This window comes from Dreissena polymorpha, chromosome 2, assembly GCF_020536995.1.
Source record: "Dreissena polymorpha isolate Duluth1 chromosome 2, UMN_Dpol_1.0, whole genome shotgun sequence".
NCBI classification, from domain to species: Eukaryota; Metazoa; Mollusca; class Bivalvia; order Myida; family Dreissenidae; genus Dreissena; species Dreissena polymorpha.
Genome location: NC_068356.1, coordinates 76,855,473 through 76,873,594, shown reverse-complemented (window position 1 = coordinate 76,873,594; position 18,122 = coordinate 76,855,473). Strand labels below are relative to the sequence as shown.

The 18,122-nt window shown below is 33.1% G+C and overlaps 1 protein-coding gene across 7 annotated transcripts in view; it reads right to left on the bottom strand.

Annotated features, from left to right (window-relative positions):
- LOC127867694 (apolipoprotein(a)-like) overlaps positions 1-18,122 on the bottom strand; it is a 43,009-nt gene that overhangs the window by 3,947 nt on the left and 20,940 nt on the right. For all 7 annotated transcript variants that reach the window (XM_052409021.1, XM_052409025.1, XM_052409023.1 and 4 more), the window contains 4 exons: positions 17,479-17,535; positions 11,048-11,149; positions 10,707-10,817; positions 6,804-7,003 (listed from right to left, as the gene is read on the bottom strand). In XM_052409021.1, coding sequence (XP_052264981.1) covers positions 6,804-7,003; positions 10,707-10,817; positions 11,048-11,149; positions 17,479-17,535 — 470 coding nt within the window. The remainder of the gene's footprint in view (positions 1-6,803; positions 7,004-10,706; positions 10,818-11,047; positions 11,150-17,478; positions 17,536-18,122) is intronic.

The following is an 18,122-nucleotide window of genomic DNA, read 5'->3' as shown; positions in this document are numbered from 1 at the left end:
ATTGAGTTCTTTATGTCTCTTATAATTTTATTGTCTGGATTATTTAAAACTGTTAAAGGATATATAAGTTTCGGAAATGCGAATGTTTTTAAAACTGTAATTTTCCCCATTAAACTTAGTTTCCATTTTTGCCATTTCTGCGAGACAATTTTTAAACTCTTTAATCTTTGGTTTGATGTAATACTCGGTCATTTCGTCCGTGTTATTCAAAAATGTTATACCTAACGTTTTTGCACTTTCCGATGTCCAAGAAAAATTGTGTTTTTTACAGAAAATAATGTTTGAAAATTTCATACGTCCTATGCGCAGAACAGTGCATTTATTTTTATTTAATCTTAAGCCTGATATTTTTGAAAAGTTGTCAAGGGTTGCAATAAGGGTCTCAATGATAATCTGGATCCATCCAGAAGGAAACATGCGTCATCTGCGAAGAACGTTTGTTTAATTTCTGTATTTTTCACTCTTATACCGGAAATATTTTCATTTGTGTTTATTTCATTTGCTAATAATTCTATACAAATTATAAATATGTAGGGAGACAGCGGGCAGCCTTGTCTTACACCTTTTTGTATGTTAAAGTATTCAGAAAAGTGACCATTGTTTGTTATGCATGACTTAGCGTCTTTGTAAAACAAATTAATCCAATTAATAATTGCGGAGTTCAAACCAAATTTAGCAAAACTATTCCTCATGAAAGCATGATCCAGACTGTCGAATGCCTTATTTAAATCTGAGAAAAAAATAAGCCCATTTTCATTGTAAATATTCACTTTTTTAATAGCTTATGACAGGCATCTTACATTTTCTCTTATATACCTTCCTTTCACAAAGCCAGTTTGCTCTGTGCCTATAATGGTTGGTAGGTGTTTTTAAATTCTATTTGCAATTGCTTTTGATTCTATTTTGTAATCACAGTTAAGTAGTGATATTGGTCTCCAATTATTTAAAGTTAATAGATCTTTGTCTCCTTTTGGAAGTAAAGTTATGACACTTTGTTTTTGAATTTCTGTTAAGTTGCCATTATCATAAGAATAATTTAGTGAATTTACTAGGTATTTCATTATATCTCTCCAAAATATTTTATAGAAATCCGCAGTTTTACCATCGGAACCCGGACTTTTGTTGTTTTTAATATATTTTAAGGCTTCTGCACATTCGTATTCTGTAAGATGTTCTATATTATCCGGATTATTTATCCTATTTACATTGTTGTTAAAAAATTTCGAATGGCTGCTCTGCTCGATATTATTATCTTTTTTATACAATTTTTGATAAAAACTTTTATATGGTGTATGATTTTCTCAGGATTTTCTTCTATTTTGTTTTCGTCAATTTAATTTGTTTTATTGCTTTCTTTTCAGAATGATATTTTTTCCAAATTAGCGAAATATTTTGTATTGTTTTCGGCTCCCTCAATCCATTCAGCTTTACTCCTTAACAAATAACCTTTTATTGTAGTATTATTAAATTCATGTAATAATTGTTTTGCATTATTTAATTGTTCTAAAAGTAAATTATCGTTTAAATTTGATATTAACTGATTTTCAATTTTTATAATATTTTTAAGTAGCTCATTTTCTTGTTTATTAAAAAAAAAAATTATGGCTTGAATATTTGATGGTTTCATCCCTTATTCTTCCTTTAATTAATTCCCATAAGGTGTTCGGGTTAGCTTCTTGATTTATCTCAACAACTAAATTTATTTAATTTTTAATTTTTGACTGATATTCAGTGTCTAGTAATAACGAATTGTTTAATTTAAAATACCCGGGACCTCTTTCTTGCTTGTTGGTATTTAATATCATTTTAACAATAGAATGATCGGAGCGATAACCTGGGTGTATTTGGCAGTCCGACACGGCATTTGAGATGTTGTTTGAGATTAAAAAAATAATCTAGTCTGCAAAAAATTGGTGGGTGAGTGTTGAAATGCCATGTATAAACCTTTGTAGTTGGATTTTTTGTTCTGAATATATCACTCAGATCGTAATTTACTATGATATTATTTAGTTTATTTGATGTTTTATGGTTAGAATTGTCCCTTCCATTAAATTTGTCGCAGCTATAGTCTAAAACGGCATTAAAGTCACCTCCAATTATTAATGTTTCGTCTTCGAAGTCTTTAATAGTATTCTCGTATCTGTTATAGAAATTGACGTCATCATTATTTGGTGCATATAGATTAATCAAAATTTCGTTGCTATCTGATATATGAAGTTTTATAAGTTGCATTCTTCCAACTATGATTTCTTTATATTCAATTACGTCACAATTACATGATTTATTAATAAGAATTCCTACGCCATTGCTATTGGAGCTACCGCCACTTAAAAAATATTGCCCTGTCCAAGAAGCTCCCCAATTTGTATTATCACTCTGAGCATTATAGTGAATTTCTTGTAAAAAAACAACAGAGAATGCCTTTTGATTTAGCCAGCTTAATACTTAATCACGCTTATTCTTAGTCCTTAAACCTTGACATTAAATGTAACAATTTGTATATTAAGTATAATATATAAGAATTATCGCATTGCACTGTGTTCTGCTTAGAATGTGTCTTCTTATATTTTTTGACTGCTTTTAAATATGTAACGTTATATTGTATTGTATGTTTGTGTCATGTGAAGTTTTATTACGAAGTTTTCTTATTTTTTTTATTTCTTTTTTAATTTGGAGTTGGAAATACTTGTGTTCTGCTATATGATGCATGCTTAACGTTTATTACCTTTTATTTTTCAATATCTTTTGCGTGTTGTGCATGTAAGCGGGTGTGTGAATGCGTCTGCGTGTGTGTGCGTGTGTATGCGGCGTGTGTGCGGCGTGTGTGCATGTGTGTGTTGGGCAGATCGCATCAAAATAATATTTTACGTCTTACAGATGGATTCAATTTTACAGCATAAACAATTTTACAAAATACATCGTAACAAAGCTATGCGCTTTGTAGAACTATCTAACATGTAAATACAATTTTGTAACATACATACGTTTGCAACATACATCTTAATTAAGCTTTCCACTATAAAGATTTCCCGTTGCCTTGAAAGGTATTTAATATGGTATTTATCATGACAAATAACGAATAAGTATATTATCGCAAATAGCGAGGCTGTGGTACAAAATAACATATTATGAACAAAAACAAAACAAACTATTTAAGCACATTTGTTCCATAAAACCTTGCGGAGTTATACAAAATGCATGTGTTTGTATATAGTAAGTATGGTAGTGGGTACAACCACGTACCTTATTTGCAGTTACAGTCCACGGGCTCGTTATTTACATTTGAAGAAGGAAAGTAGTTCAACTAATGAATGTTATCATGCGTATTGGAATCTCATTTCGTTATCTAGATATAATGGACTTTGACAGGCAGTCAGTAATCTCATTTTGTAATATACACGAACGACAGCTTTACAAAAAGATTAACAAGCATATGTATGTACAAAAAACAAACAGCAGTTTGGTAATATACACACAAAAAACGATTAAGCAAAAAGATTCACAAGCATATGCATGTACAATAAAGACACACATCAGTTTTAGTAATATGAATGAAATACAGCTATACAACAAGATTAACACACATATGTCCGTACAAAACAGCCAGCAGTTTATCAATAAACTATCATTAGCAATTGCAAGACGTTTATATATAATACATTTGTTTAATTTTATTTGTACGTAAAAATGCCAGTTTTCCATCGAAAAATGTTAAAGATGATTTTTTTATTTGATACACTATTATTGTAGTAAACAGTTTTACTTCAATATCTTTCGCGACTAGGGTATACTAGTAAATGTATTTGCAAGTAAGCAATATCTAATAAATACCACGACAGCCCGTGTGTAGAGGCTTAAATTGTCGCAAAAGTATCAAGCTTCTCACTAGGATTTTGGTACGTTTACAACATATTATGGAGTCATATTACTTCATTGCTGTTTTAATTGAGTCTTTTGTATAAATTATTATTTAACTTTTAAATTTATTTTAAACGAGTTTTTTTATGATTTCATGTTAAGCAATATCTAATAAATTCCACTACAGCCCGTGTGTAGAGGCTTAAATTGTCGAAAGCAAAAGTATCAAGCTTCTCACTAGGCTTTTGATAATTTTACAACATATTATGGAGTCATACTACTCCACTGTTGTTTTAACAGAGCATTTTTGTATAAATTATTATTTTACTTTTACATATGTTTTAAAACTTATTTTTGACATTCATACAATAAACATTGAAGTGTTTTTAATGTAATAATATTTCAATAGATATTTAAGTAGTGCACGGATTAATTTAATCCGCTTTACAATTTCTTGCTTATTGTGTGGTTAGTCCATGCACAATAACGGTTTACATTTTATACAGATCGGTTTTTATTTGTGATTGGTAAGAATGTTGCACGAGCATTTTGTGAATGTATAACGCACATGACTTTTCACGAGCAAAGACTATATTTGTGTATGTATTCTGTTCAAAAAGGGAGTATAATCCTTTTTCTTACTGTCTGCGGTTTGGACATGGCAAGTCTAGCCATTACTGGTATTCGTCCTGTTTCACAGTACGTACATGTCCCGTTTGATCCCGGTATTTGATTATCCCATTGCTGGTCCAGGCGTCTTTCACCTCTTGTTGACGCACATTAAGACTTGCAGATTTATTTTCGTCAGGTTTCGTTCACGTAAACGTTCGCATTTTTCAGCAGTTTTCTGTTTCGTATGATTTGGTCTTTTGTGAATCTGGAGACAAACTTAACAATGATGTCGCGATTTTTGTTTTCTCTATTTGGTATTCTATGCACGATATCAAAGTCATTTATTGAGATCTCTGCTATTTTTTCTCTTTGAAAAAATTTATCACTTTTGTCGCTGTTTCTGTTGCTGGTTCATTTGGGTCTGGATCTGGTATTCCTTTGATCTTTATATTGTTGCGCCTGCTATATTGTTCAGCATCATTTTCACCCTGTTTTCTCATTTCTTCTTCTCTTAGTGCTTTCCGAACAATAAAGTCGCTGTTTGTTATGCTCTTTTCCAATGTTTCTACTCGAGTTCTAAGCTTATCATTTTCCATATCTCTCTCGAATAGTTTACCTTCTAAAACTTCTATTCTGTTTACCATTGACTTTAAAAGCTCTTCTTTAATTTCTAATAAGATGTCTTTGATTGTTTCTCTAATTGTACCGTCACCTTTGTTAATTGTACCTTCTAACCTGCTATTTATTTTCTTCATCGCGGATTCTACTCGTTCTAGTTTGCTATTCATTTGTTTCATCTGTTTTATGACTTCAGTCAGTTCATCATCAACTACTTTTGGTTCCATATCGTTTTCATTAATCGGATCATCGTTGTTCTTTGATTTCTTCTTCTGTTGTTTTCTATTGCTTGTATTGGGCGTCACTTGTTCTGACGTGCTGTTTTCTAGTTCACTTGTGCTTGACAGTGCTTCGCTTCTTTTTCTTTTACATTCTTTTTCGCTGTCTTGTTCTTTTTTTACCCTTTGTTATCGTCTTTGAAATATTCTTGTCACTATTCATGTTTGTTACCTTATTGTTTTTGCACAGTATAGTTTTTGACATACACGTCGAGGAATGTATTTATTAAATGCAATTTTCTCTATAAATTCTATGTTTTTATATTAAGCATCATTCAGCATCATCTATTAGAAAGTCACAGCATACCTTTAAGTCAAACGTATTTCCAACATCCACTTTATTTTATCACTTTATTTCATTTTTTTATTATTTTTTTTCGGTGAAAAAGTATTCCAACCTTCACCTTAGGGTTACACACCACCACCTCTAATTTTTTTAGAGGTCACAGTGACCTTGACCTTTGACTTTATGACCCCAAAATGGGTGTGGCGTGTATAACTCATCAAGGTGCATCTACATATGAAGTTTCAAAGTTGTAGGTGGAAGCACTTTGATTTTAGAGCCAATGTAAAGGTTTTTGCACGACGTGGACGGCGGACGGCAGACGCCGGACGGCAGACGCCGGACGTCAGACGGCGGACGACGAGCTGGCTATGACAATACCTCGCGTTTTCTCCGAAAACGGAAAACGCCGAGCTTAAAATAACATGAGCTTTGCTTTAACCGTTAAAGGGCGGTATATGTTCATAATAATAACCGGCAGTATATACTGTACTGTTCTGTGCAAGCACTTTGTCACTTGCCATATAATTTATATAAATATAATACTAGCGGATTTTAACAACAGTTTTCTTCTGATAATTTATTTTTCTGGTTTAAGTATGTCGATATTTGTTTTAAAAGATCTTAATTGAAAAAACAAAGATTGAGAATAAAAAATAACGTTAAGTACCTGGTCTATTGTAGTGTGTATTTATAAGTTTATGAGGTCTTTCCGGACCAAAGGCCGCATTATGTGAAGACCCGGAGTGTGTCCCAGAACTCCTACCTAATTTGCTTAGTAAACTCACAAACGTTGGGACGAATTTTGAATTATGGCTGCATTTTCTAGATATTTAGTTTTTACTAAGTTATTAAATTTTGGCGTGGTATTATACTGTGTGTGTGCGTGCGTGTATCTGGGGGTAGGTGGGTGGTTGGTTGGGGAAAACGTTGTGCCCGGAGGAATCCCACCTGTCCGGTTTGGTGACCACCTACCAAACGCACATGCGCCGGGAAAGGGGATCCAATCCGGGTCGCAAAATTGAAAATCGCATGTACCAACCTCTGAGCTAACGGACAGCCAAAATGTGTCAAATGTCTTGTTATATATACATATAATACTAGCGTACAGTTGTAAAAGATTGAGAAAATTAAAAAAAAAAAATCTAATCTACCTGGTCTGAAAGATGACATCCACTGTTCGTATCATTTCTTCTTATCGTTCCTCCACACGCCCCATCACAATAGCCTTCGCAAATTGATTTAATTGACTCGTCGTCGCATATACACATTTCTTTGTGAAGTGTGTAACAGACTGACGGGGAAGCAACGGGATCCATGCACTGATTCAGGGTAACGGGCTTTGGATATCTGTCTGTAACAAAATATACAAAAACAGTTATTTACATTATTTATTGTTTGAGAAACGCCGTTGTGTAAATATAAAAACAATAATGTTTGAATTTTGACGTACACTTATTATAACTTAATTTCTGTAAACTTGGGGACTTTGTTTTTGTCTGCATCAAAACGTTAGTAAAATTGCATGATTAGTTATTCATATAGTTGTAATATAAACATTACGAATAGTTTTATCTAAAATACGTTTTTGCTAACATGACCTTGCAGCTTTAAAGGGATCTTTTCACGCTTTGGTAAATTGACAAAATTGAAAAAAGTTGTTTCAGATTCGCAAATTTTCGTTTTAGTTATGATATTTTTGAGGAAACAGTAATACTGAACATTTACCATGGTCTAATATAGCCATTATATGCATCTTTTGACGATTTTAAAACCTAAAAATTATAAAGCGTTGCAACGCGAAACGATTGAATAATTTGGAGAGTTCTGTTTTTGTCGTTAAATTTTGTGAAATTACGAAGATTGCTTATATAAGGTATAAAATACGTCAAGTAAGTGTACTCGGCGGAATAGCTCAGTAGGTTAAAGCGTTTTTACTTCAGGACTCTGGCAGGACTCCAGGGGTCACTGGTTCGAAACCTGGTCCGGGCAATGTTCTTTTCCTTTTTTTAATTTTATTCTTGATTTTTTACTGGAGCTTTTACGATCCAATGTTTACATTTATCGATATAAAGCATTTAATGAATAAGTTAAAAAAATGCCAAAATCTGTGAAAAGGCACCTTTAAGTGAAGCCACGTTATTTAAACAACTTTTAGGTATTATTATGAAGTGTACGGAAATTAATTTTCTTCGCATATTTATAAGCATGTGATAAAAACAGTTTTGACAGGTGTAATGATATAGCATGAGCCAGAGTCTCGATTCCTAACACCATTTATGAACATATTTTATAAAATCTTATATGAAATGACAACTCGTGTTATATCAAATATGTACTTATATATATTACACATAGTTATTCAAAATAATTATTATTTCAGTGTTTTATTAATGGGAACAAAATCATCAGGCATTTTTCGACTCGAAGTAATATACATTGTTAAACACTCAACGCACCGTTAAATATGTAATTAATTCTCGTAATGCAAGTTAAGCATTAGTATCTGTACAGCATTTTAAAGTTAACCTTAAGTTAGTGCTTTTCCTAAAAATCTTGTTAAATGAATAAAAATGCCGACAGGTAATAAAGTATCATTTAAGAAACATGCATGGTAGCATTTTGAAAAAAAGACAGAACGTCATTTTGAAAGCAAGTATTTTTTTAAAACAAGAAATATCTATAAAAAAAAAGATATACAGCGTTGATGGTGGTTGAAGTTTATGAAAGGTAAAGAGTTCAATGAATGAGATCAAGGATGGCGAATGTCTTTCTGTGCAGTTCTTAGCTGCATCACACGCAGTACGGGATGTTACGCGGAGTTTTTGCGGCTTATTTTACATTATTACATATTGCTGGTCATAAACCTATAGATACAAAACAGAAAACCAAAAAACTAATGGAAGTGAAATTAAAACACATGAGCCAACCGGCCACACGCGAAGTATCCGTACATATTTTAAATATTTATACGCGCGTTCTTCGAACAAACCTGTTTTAGTGGTTTGTCGGGAATTGCTATTTGATTCGAGTATTAACAGTATCGAGAATCGTCGCGTTCATGCTAAATACATTAGTCAATATGGTGGAATAATTCTTGTTAAATTAATTAAAAATAATATTTATCATGGTATTGTTGAAAACACATTAAGAATCTATTATTGACATACCATAATTATATCGCTGGATATCTTCATTAAACATCTTTCTGGTCTAAAGAAATTGCAGTTCACATAGTTCACGCTATAGCGTCTTTATTATATAACGATTATTTTACTGGCCGCGAACTCCGGGCAGTTTCGTGAAGACCCAGCGATGGCCTGTATAAACTCTGACATTCGCACATACTAACCGCGAACTTACGAAGGTGTAGAATCTACGCACAAATTGTATTGATGTGAAGAGTTGAGTGTAAAACTGTTCTATCTATCATGCCTTTTCATAAGAGATAAAATGCTGAACACGCAGTAAAGCAGTAGAAAGACGCGGCCATGTTTCCAATGTTCTGGTGGTATTCTCAAATCAGCCAATGGACTAAATGAAGTGGATTAATTCGTGGGTAGCCGCGGGTATTTTTATGAATGTAACCTAAAGGTCACCTAAGGTCAAAAGTGACGTAAAAAAACATAACATATTATCAATCGATTTAATTCGGAACTCGTGCGCTGTGGGTTTTTCCGATTTCTGAGCGCGCGCGGGAGGTACAAACATTAATACATCATTAATACAGTAATGACCAGTAACGTCAATATCCGATTTGCTTCCCAATCAGTAATGATAATAAGTATTTGAACGACAGTAGTGTTTCTTTTAGAAAAAAATCGAGTTTTTTGTTGTTATTACATTTACTTTTATTATTAATTATTACACATAACAAATCTAACACTGATATACATGTATGTCAGACGTTTAATACAGGAATAAAGTCTAAATACACCGTTCAGATGTACTGCCGCCAATACAAATGGGTCCAGTAGCTAACATCCTTAAAAGACATGCAAAACAGACTTTTTCAGCTGTATGGTAATGAAGGAACCTATACAAATTAACGGCTTGACATATGCAACATTTCTTCTGAAAAACATTATTCGTGTTCTTGTTTTTTCGGCATGCTTTATAGATATAGCAAATAAAAGTAATGTATGGTAAAGCTCGTTAGTGATGTGCCTTCTAATCTTAAGGTACTAGTCTTAGCAAATAGTTTTCTTTACTTTTCAGGATAGATTACAGAAAAGCATCACAATAGAGCTACATCAATAGACATATAAATATCCAACTGATATGGAACGATATATAAGTTCTAGTACTACGAATGGACTGAGGATAGTAAGGTTTTTGTTGTTTGGTACTTGTCTGTATGATTTTAAATATATTTAAATAGTATAATATATATACGATGGAGTCAATGTTTTGGTAACTTTGTTGACAAACTTCCATTAAAACTGTATGCACATGCCTACGCACAGTATAATATGCAATGACATAGTTACGTGACCGACGCTGTTTACATGTACACGCAGCATTATATCGTGTTACATAGTATTCTTACTAATTAAACACGATCGAGATTAGTTTGTCTAAATAAAAATGATAAAATCTTGGTATTTTTTATCAACTATAACGAACGTTTGAGCAGAAAAAGTGGTGTTTACTATTCAGCGATATGAGAAATTATTGATTCACTCTCTTTTAAAATATGCTAGTCAGCTTTTGTTTTTACCTACCGCGCGTGCTCAAATATCGGAAAAACCCAGACAGGAGAGTTCCGAATAACAACTATTGTACATAATGGAAAGAGTATGTCTCTATTGATTTCATTATATTACATCGACATTAATATGTGTCGTGCTTTGTGAAAACTGAACTAAATGCATGCGAGTAAAGTGGCGTCCCAGATTAAGCTATTTAATCATCTCATTGTGTTAAGATGTAGGTAATATTCTTGATATTACCCCTTAATTAGATTTTTTTGTTTTCGCCTATATGAACGCAATCGGTGGTTGGCTTAATGGGTAAGGCGATGTGATATGCATGTTAAAATATAAACGTTTACCAACCGCATTTCCTGCACGTCTTTCTGCAGTATTTTATTGCGTCTTCCTCATTATGACAGAAGAAGGCTTGCGCTCCTTCCGAGGAGCAATTCAATAGGTCGAAACATCCTGATTCTGAAAAAAGAATCCAAACTTGATATAAAAACTGAAAAAAGTGTCTATGATCTAAACATGTTATCGTTTGCGATCAATAATTTAGTGTTTATATATGCTGCATAAAGTAACATAAATATATCCAAGAACGTTAAATTATCAATCTGAAAGAATCGTACCTGTGGAAAAAATAAGTTACATTAGATAGATCGATAAGGTAAGAAACCACTGTGAAAACATGCAATACTTACCACATAGACCGCACGTCTTTGGGCATACTTTAGGACCCAGGCCTGTTTTGCAGGGATTTAATTCACTGAGCGCGGCGCAGTTGATCGTGTCTTCACATGGAACTTAAGAATACATCTGTACGTCAATTTATATTCACGTATAGTTTTTGCTTTCGATATAAGAATCTGAGGTCAGACTGTTACCGATAAAGCAATCTATTAAAATTATTTTATAATGTAATACTAGACTATAGAATAGACAATACATGTATATATATATATAATATTATAAAGAATGCAATTTCCGGTTTGCTTATTCATGATTTTTCTATCAAGATTATTTCACAATGTTTTATATTAATCAAGGTAAACATCTGGAAATATGAATGTGTATTGAATTTGAGAAAATAACATAAAGTAAACGCCGAATAAGTATTTCCGAACATTTTATAAAGCATTCTTAATGTTGGGACTGGTAAATGCTCTTTTTATTTTGAACTACATGGTTTTACATGGTCTCTCCTATACTGTATATTATATATTTGTTTTTTAAAGTCTGCACAAGTGTCCCACATTCTCATAGATGCGTTAATAACATGTTTAACCGTACCTAAATTTTAAAACCAAAAATGTTTTGAATGTTGCTGTCTGAAATTTGTAATGCCACATGCACTCTTTTTGAGAATTTAAATTGAATACTAATAGTACTCGTTATTTAAAAATATATATATATTAATATTTAATTTTATTCACTTGATGCTGTTTATTCGAAAGAAATTTCAGTAAGCTAATAATTAGATGAATAAGCATTTTCTCACGAAACACTTTTAGCATGTAAAATCTATAGCAGGCTATGTATGTGCACATGCATTGTGTTTATCTTCTAAAATAAAACCATCATTACCCATATTTGCAGTGCTATTTATATTAATCGCAATAGTATTCATCCACTTTCTACCATGTGTGTCTATTTCTTGCACTGGTCTTAAACGTGTTCATGTAGCTTATGACGTTAATTAACATTTATCAAATTTGACATGACATGTGATTTGATTTAGTATATACTAAGGTACCCATTCATATTTTTCGTTTCATAATTAGCATGCAAACATCAGTCGTGAATGCACAACTTTTATATTGCCACCCATGTGGACTGTACACTACTTAGAGGATAATACACGGCTGAGCCGGGCCGGGCAGTGATAGTCGGCCCGCAGGGAGCATAACGGCACGAGGGCCGTGTGCGACCTGGGGCCGATTATCACTGCCCGGCCCGGCTAAGCCGTGTAATAACGTCTATAATATATATATATATATATATATATATATATATATATATATATATATATATATATATATATATATATATATATATATTATTTTTATACTAAATTATAGATGGGCACAGGTTTTGAGTCATACTATCTTACCATTTTGGTCCTTCACTAAAATTTGTGAAGAACCAGCTGTCCGTACTTTTCTTTTTATTCAATTGAATACGCAATTTATGACGTATATCATGTGACGTAATTTCAATAACGAAACTAGCTAGACGCTTCGGATTTAAAGTGGGTATATACGATTTTTATATGTGCTGAATTGTAAAATATTGATACAAATATGTTATAATAACACACAACAAAAATGATACATTTAAAGGGATCTTTTCACGCTTTGGTAAATTGACAAAATTGAAAAAAGTTGTTTCAGATTCGCAAATTTTCGTTTTAGCTGTGATATTTGTGAGGAAACAGTAATACTGAACATTTACCATGGTCTAATATAGCCATTATATGCATCTTTTGACGATTTTAAAACCTAAAAATTATAAAGCGTTGCAACGCGAAACGATTGAATAATTTGGAGAGTTCTGTTTTTGTCGTTAATTTTGTGAAACTACGAAGATTGCTTATATAAGGTATAAAATACGTCAAGTAAGTGTACTCGGCGGAATAGCTCAGTAGGCTAAAGCGTTTTTACTTCAGGACTCTGGCAGGACTCCAGGGGTCACTGGTTCGAAACCTGCTCCGGTCAATGTTCTTTTCCTTTTTTTAATTTTATTCTTGATTTTTTACTGGAGCTTTTACGATCCAATGTTTACATTTATCAAAATAAAGCATTTAATGAAAAAGTAAAAAAAATGCAAAAATCTGTGAAAAGGCCCCTTTAAGACGAATTTCATAAAATACAGCAAATACAAATTAGCGCCCCGAGCCGATTGTGACGAAGATAATTCGTAATTATTTTCCTACAATAACCGATGCATTCGTCTTTTTAGTAAGTGTTCGTGTGTCGTATGAATCGATATCGCTGCAGGAATTTCAAATGAACCGTTAAACTAAATTTAGATTCACATCGTACATGCATGATATACATGCTGGCGAATTCGGCTGTACAGCCTTTTTCGATTTCAGAATTAAATATCTGGCTTATTTAGCATTTTTCGACACATGTTCTTCTTAACTTTTATTTTAGTTTATATTGAAATATATGTATAATAAGTTTTTACACATTTTATATTAATAAATAAATATTTGACAAGATCGTATATACCCGCTTTAAGGACAACAATTCGGACTTGTTTTTTTTTTTCATTTAACAGTTTAATATTTTTTAAGCATCGAACGATTCCAAAACGTATTTCGGATTGCGTTTTTGTCGTGCATAATTGGGCTCTTCGATAGAAATAAAATTATTGTACTCACTTCGACATTCGATTTCGTAAATCGTGTTTTTGGTGACAGTGTTTAGCATCCGATACAAACGTTTAAAAATCAAAGTACTGACAGTACTGGTGTGACGATGCTTTTGAAGAGGATGTATACAGCATCAATTTAAGTTTATCACCACAACTGTGTATGTTGGTACGAAAAAAAATTTGGGTACACAAATCTTGGGTACGAAAAAATTATGAAAAAAAAATTTGGGTACGAAAAATTTTTAGGTACGAAAACAAATTGGGTTCAACAAAATTTGGGTACGAAAACAAATTTGGGTACGAACAAAATTTAGGTACGAAAAAAATGTGGGTATGAGAAAAAATTTGGGTACGAAAAAAAAAATTGGGTATGAAAAGCAATTGGGGTACGGGGAAGTAGTACCTGTGGGGAACTTGACCCACTATCGCACATTATCGTCCCTTTCCGTCAAACATTGGATAAGTACCTCGAAGGAAATAGTATGAATACACATTTCGGAAGCGGTAATGCGGTCCTACCTACGCTCTTCAAAATGTAAGCGAAATATGTAAACAAAGCGGAAGCCTGTCAGTAATGTTTGAATTAACGAAGAAAATCGTGTATTGATGTAAGTTTTTTTAAAAGAAATGTGCAGAAAATATATTAACCCATTGATGCCTAGCGTCTAGAAAAAAGGCCTTGGCAAACAGCGTAGACCCAGATGAGACGTCTCATCTGGGTCTACGCTGTTTGCTTAAAGGAATTTCTGTAAGAAATATTCTAAATAAAAAAATAAGTGTACTAGAAATCCCTAATTTTGAAAATAAATTGATCCAATTAAGAAGGATGGGAGAGTCCACTAGGCATAAATGGGTTAAATAAGCAATGGCGATTTTTTTCTCAGCCACATAATTGTTAATAGTTAGATATCACAAAATGAAAGTGAAAGTAGAACTGTCAAAAATGACAACCTGTCAACGTGTTTTTTTTGCTGGCACGAGAGGGTGATTACACTCAATGTGTTCACATTTTTACCATAGGCTTTGTCAATGACCTTTATAGTATGGTTGGCTTTGTTATTATGTATTGCTATCATGTAACTTCATGATTGTGTATATGTTTTCAATACACAAAGCATAAATAATGATATAAATATACTGATTGAGCTTATAATAATCTGAGCACTAAAGCCAGGTCAATTAAGGACTTGAAATATAATTGTTTGCCCTGATTTCACGAACACTTGACCGTGCATGTCTTAGATTTCAAAATCAAGGCCCTGGTTGACACATTGGTAACATTAACGTTAAAGTGCTACCAGGCTTCTGAAATTAGTTTTTATTGAACTATGTACGGAAATCTAAATCAGGCACTGATTTTCCTTGTTTTAAAACAGTCATAGATCATGTGTGGCCTATCGGTAATGACCAGGGTTTGCTTACTTGTCACACCCTTAAAACTTTCCACACTTCTATAATAGCAAATCTGGATTTAGGTGATCTTCAATGGTACATTTAAACTTTAGCTCTGTTACAAGAGTGCTGGTAAAGTCAAGTCACATATTTAAATTAAGGCCATGTCAAAATCAAAGTTTCAAAGACAAATGAAAGATGCGTTCATTAATTATTGTCAAATTGTTTACTACTGCTTTGAGTTTTTATATAATATTACTGATGACCATCATGTGAAAGAAATTTCACATTATCTTAGTATATCAGGTTTAGCAGCCTTTTAGATAACAAAGTTGGCTAGTTTTCAATGTCGCATCTGGGGATCAAACCCGCAGCGCAACCTCCTGCCATCAAAGTCGACACACTACCATTAGGCTTTTAGGAAGATTCTGAAATGTTTCGATCTCTCGAGAGCAACCAAAAATTAAGTCAAATATTGCCGACTCGGTTTTATTGAGTCGGTTCATGAGAGATAATGGAGCTCGATTGGCCATTGTCGGCTCGGGTACTACTTACATGTACCCCGGGTACTCTTAAGTATACTTACATGTACCCCGGGTACGGTAAATAATCTAAATATACGTAATCGTACTCGGTCGATATTAGACTGTACCCGAGCTGTATTCCCTCCCAAAATCCGATGTCGTAAAACGCGCAACCGATTATCTTAAACAAACTTCTCTTAAACAAAAATTCATCAACATGCTTTTTGAGTATGTGTTCCGATAATATAGAGGCCATTTTACAGAAAATTGACATAAATGTGAATACATAATTAATTTTAAAAAAGCCGACAACGACCGATTTACCGTTTAATTTCCCGGGTACGTTTTAGTATATTAACCGTACCCGGGGTACATGTAAGTATACTTAAGAGTACCCGGGGTACATGTAAGTAGTGCCCGAGCCGACAATGAACAATCGAGCGATAATTGAAGGTGCAACATCTCTCTAGCCCTTAAGCAGTATTCAATTCTCAACAGGAAAGTGCTGGAGTCATTGATCCCGAGGGTCAAGAAAAAAAAATAATGTTCAAAATAAATCATTTGATTAATGGCAATTCTATTCTTTGAGCCAGGTCACAGGAAAAGCGCAGTCAAATCTCTATCCAATTAAACTATTTGTTATTGTCAGAAAACCGCTTTTAAGCAAACAGCTTTCAAGCGACCGCATGCTGATCTGGGTCCAAACTGGCCACAATCACCTTAATGTCTCTTTTACTGTGACACAGTTCATTTAATTTTAAAATGATATAAAGTACTAAAATAGAAAGAAGAAAGAGTACAAACCAGTAAAGAGTTTGTAATCAATGTTTAATTTCAGAACAGCTTGGTGATCTGCAAATCCCCTATGATATGTTGATATCGGGTATCATAGTCATTCAATAAGTCGCAAAATGCTCGAATACAATTAATAAGGCAAAATGTGACTTAAATTGATAACTGAAAATACCAGTATGCCAGTTTTGCCGTGTCAAGCTTTCAAGATCCAGAAAGTCCTTCATTCACATCAAATATATCCTTCGAATTCCATCCATTGTTGTCATAAGCGGGGATTTAGTGAATAAATAACTCAAATATCCTAAATGACAATTTCTAAAAAGCCAAACAAGCCGATTTTTGCTGTATGAAAGTTTTGACACGAGTGTCAACATTCTCTCATGGGCGCGGCCATTGTTGCATGTTGAGGCACGAACGACAACTCTGCTAGGAGAATGTTATCAATGATAATCAGCGAGGTATGTCGATTAGAAAAATCGAGCTATCTCAATCGGACTGGCTCGGTCTTTTACATAGGTCGTCATTGTGAATAATGTTTTCATGGTATGATAACTTAGACGAGCTGCTGAAGCAGCATCGTCAAAAAGTGTGATTTTAAATCAATATAGATAAACGAATGGAAAAACAGAAAATGGAATAACACATCTTTGTTATTTAAGTGTTATATGAACCGTATTTAAGTCATCGAGGTAAGTGTGTCTTTTACTATAAATTTTGCTGTTTGGCGAATCTTGTTAAAGCACACATAGAGGCATCAATTTAATGTGCAGATGAGTTTCAGTTTCAATCGATATTTGTATTTAATATCCAAATTATGTGCTACGTGTCATAATAACTATGTTCGATTCTGTCGTTGAGTTTTGGCTTAATGTTATTGATCATCGTTGACTAAGACGTCACGCGCACACGTTCTGAGGGCCGATTATAAATAATCGGCCCTCGCGTGAGGGTCGATTATTTATAATGACCCCGCAATTGTGATAATGGCATGAAAACCTGTTCAAATGTGTTACTAAAGGTATGAATTAATAGTATATTATTACCTGGGCAATCATTTACGTTGCAAGACTGTACTTCATTCCGTTCGGGACCCTCGTTGCCTGGTGAACAAAAATATTTTTTAGTTATCGCTTTACTTAAACACCTTCATTAAAATATATACGCACACAAAAGCATTTTTTCATGCATGTATACGGGCGAATCTGTTAAAAGCCGTTTTAAAGAGCATTTTGTATCTCATTATTTCTGTGTAACCATACCACATCCAGCGTTGAAATTGTGGCTATTGTTATAATTAACATTGATTTTTTATGTGTTAACTTTATTTTACGAAATATTTTGCGAAATATTCGTTAATTTTTAGTATTTATTTTTAATTTAACGTTCATAACATGAGATAATTACATGTTTTAACAACGTCCCATTATAATTCAATATTTATTCACGTGATTTTTAGTATTTATTTTTAATTTAACGTTCATAACATGAAATAATTACATGTTTTAACACCGTCCCATTATAATTCAGTATTTATTCACGTGATAACACAAAATGTAGAAACTATCACAAGTTATAAGCTGTAACTAGTTTTTATATTCCCACACCTTATTCTGTACACATAACATCAAAAATACAAATATTACGCGTTTCAACATATGTTTTTCAACTGTTGTTCCCTTTAAACAAT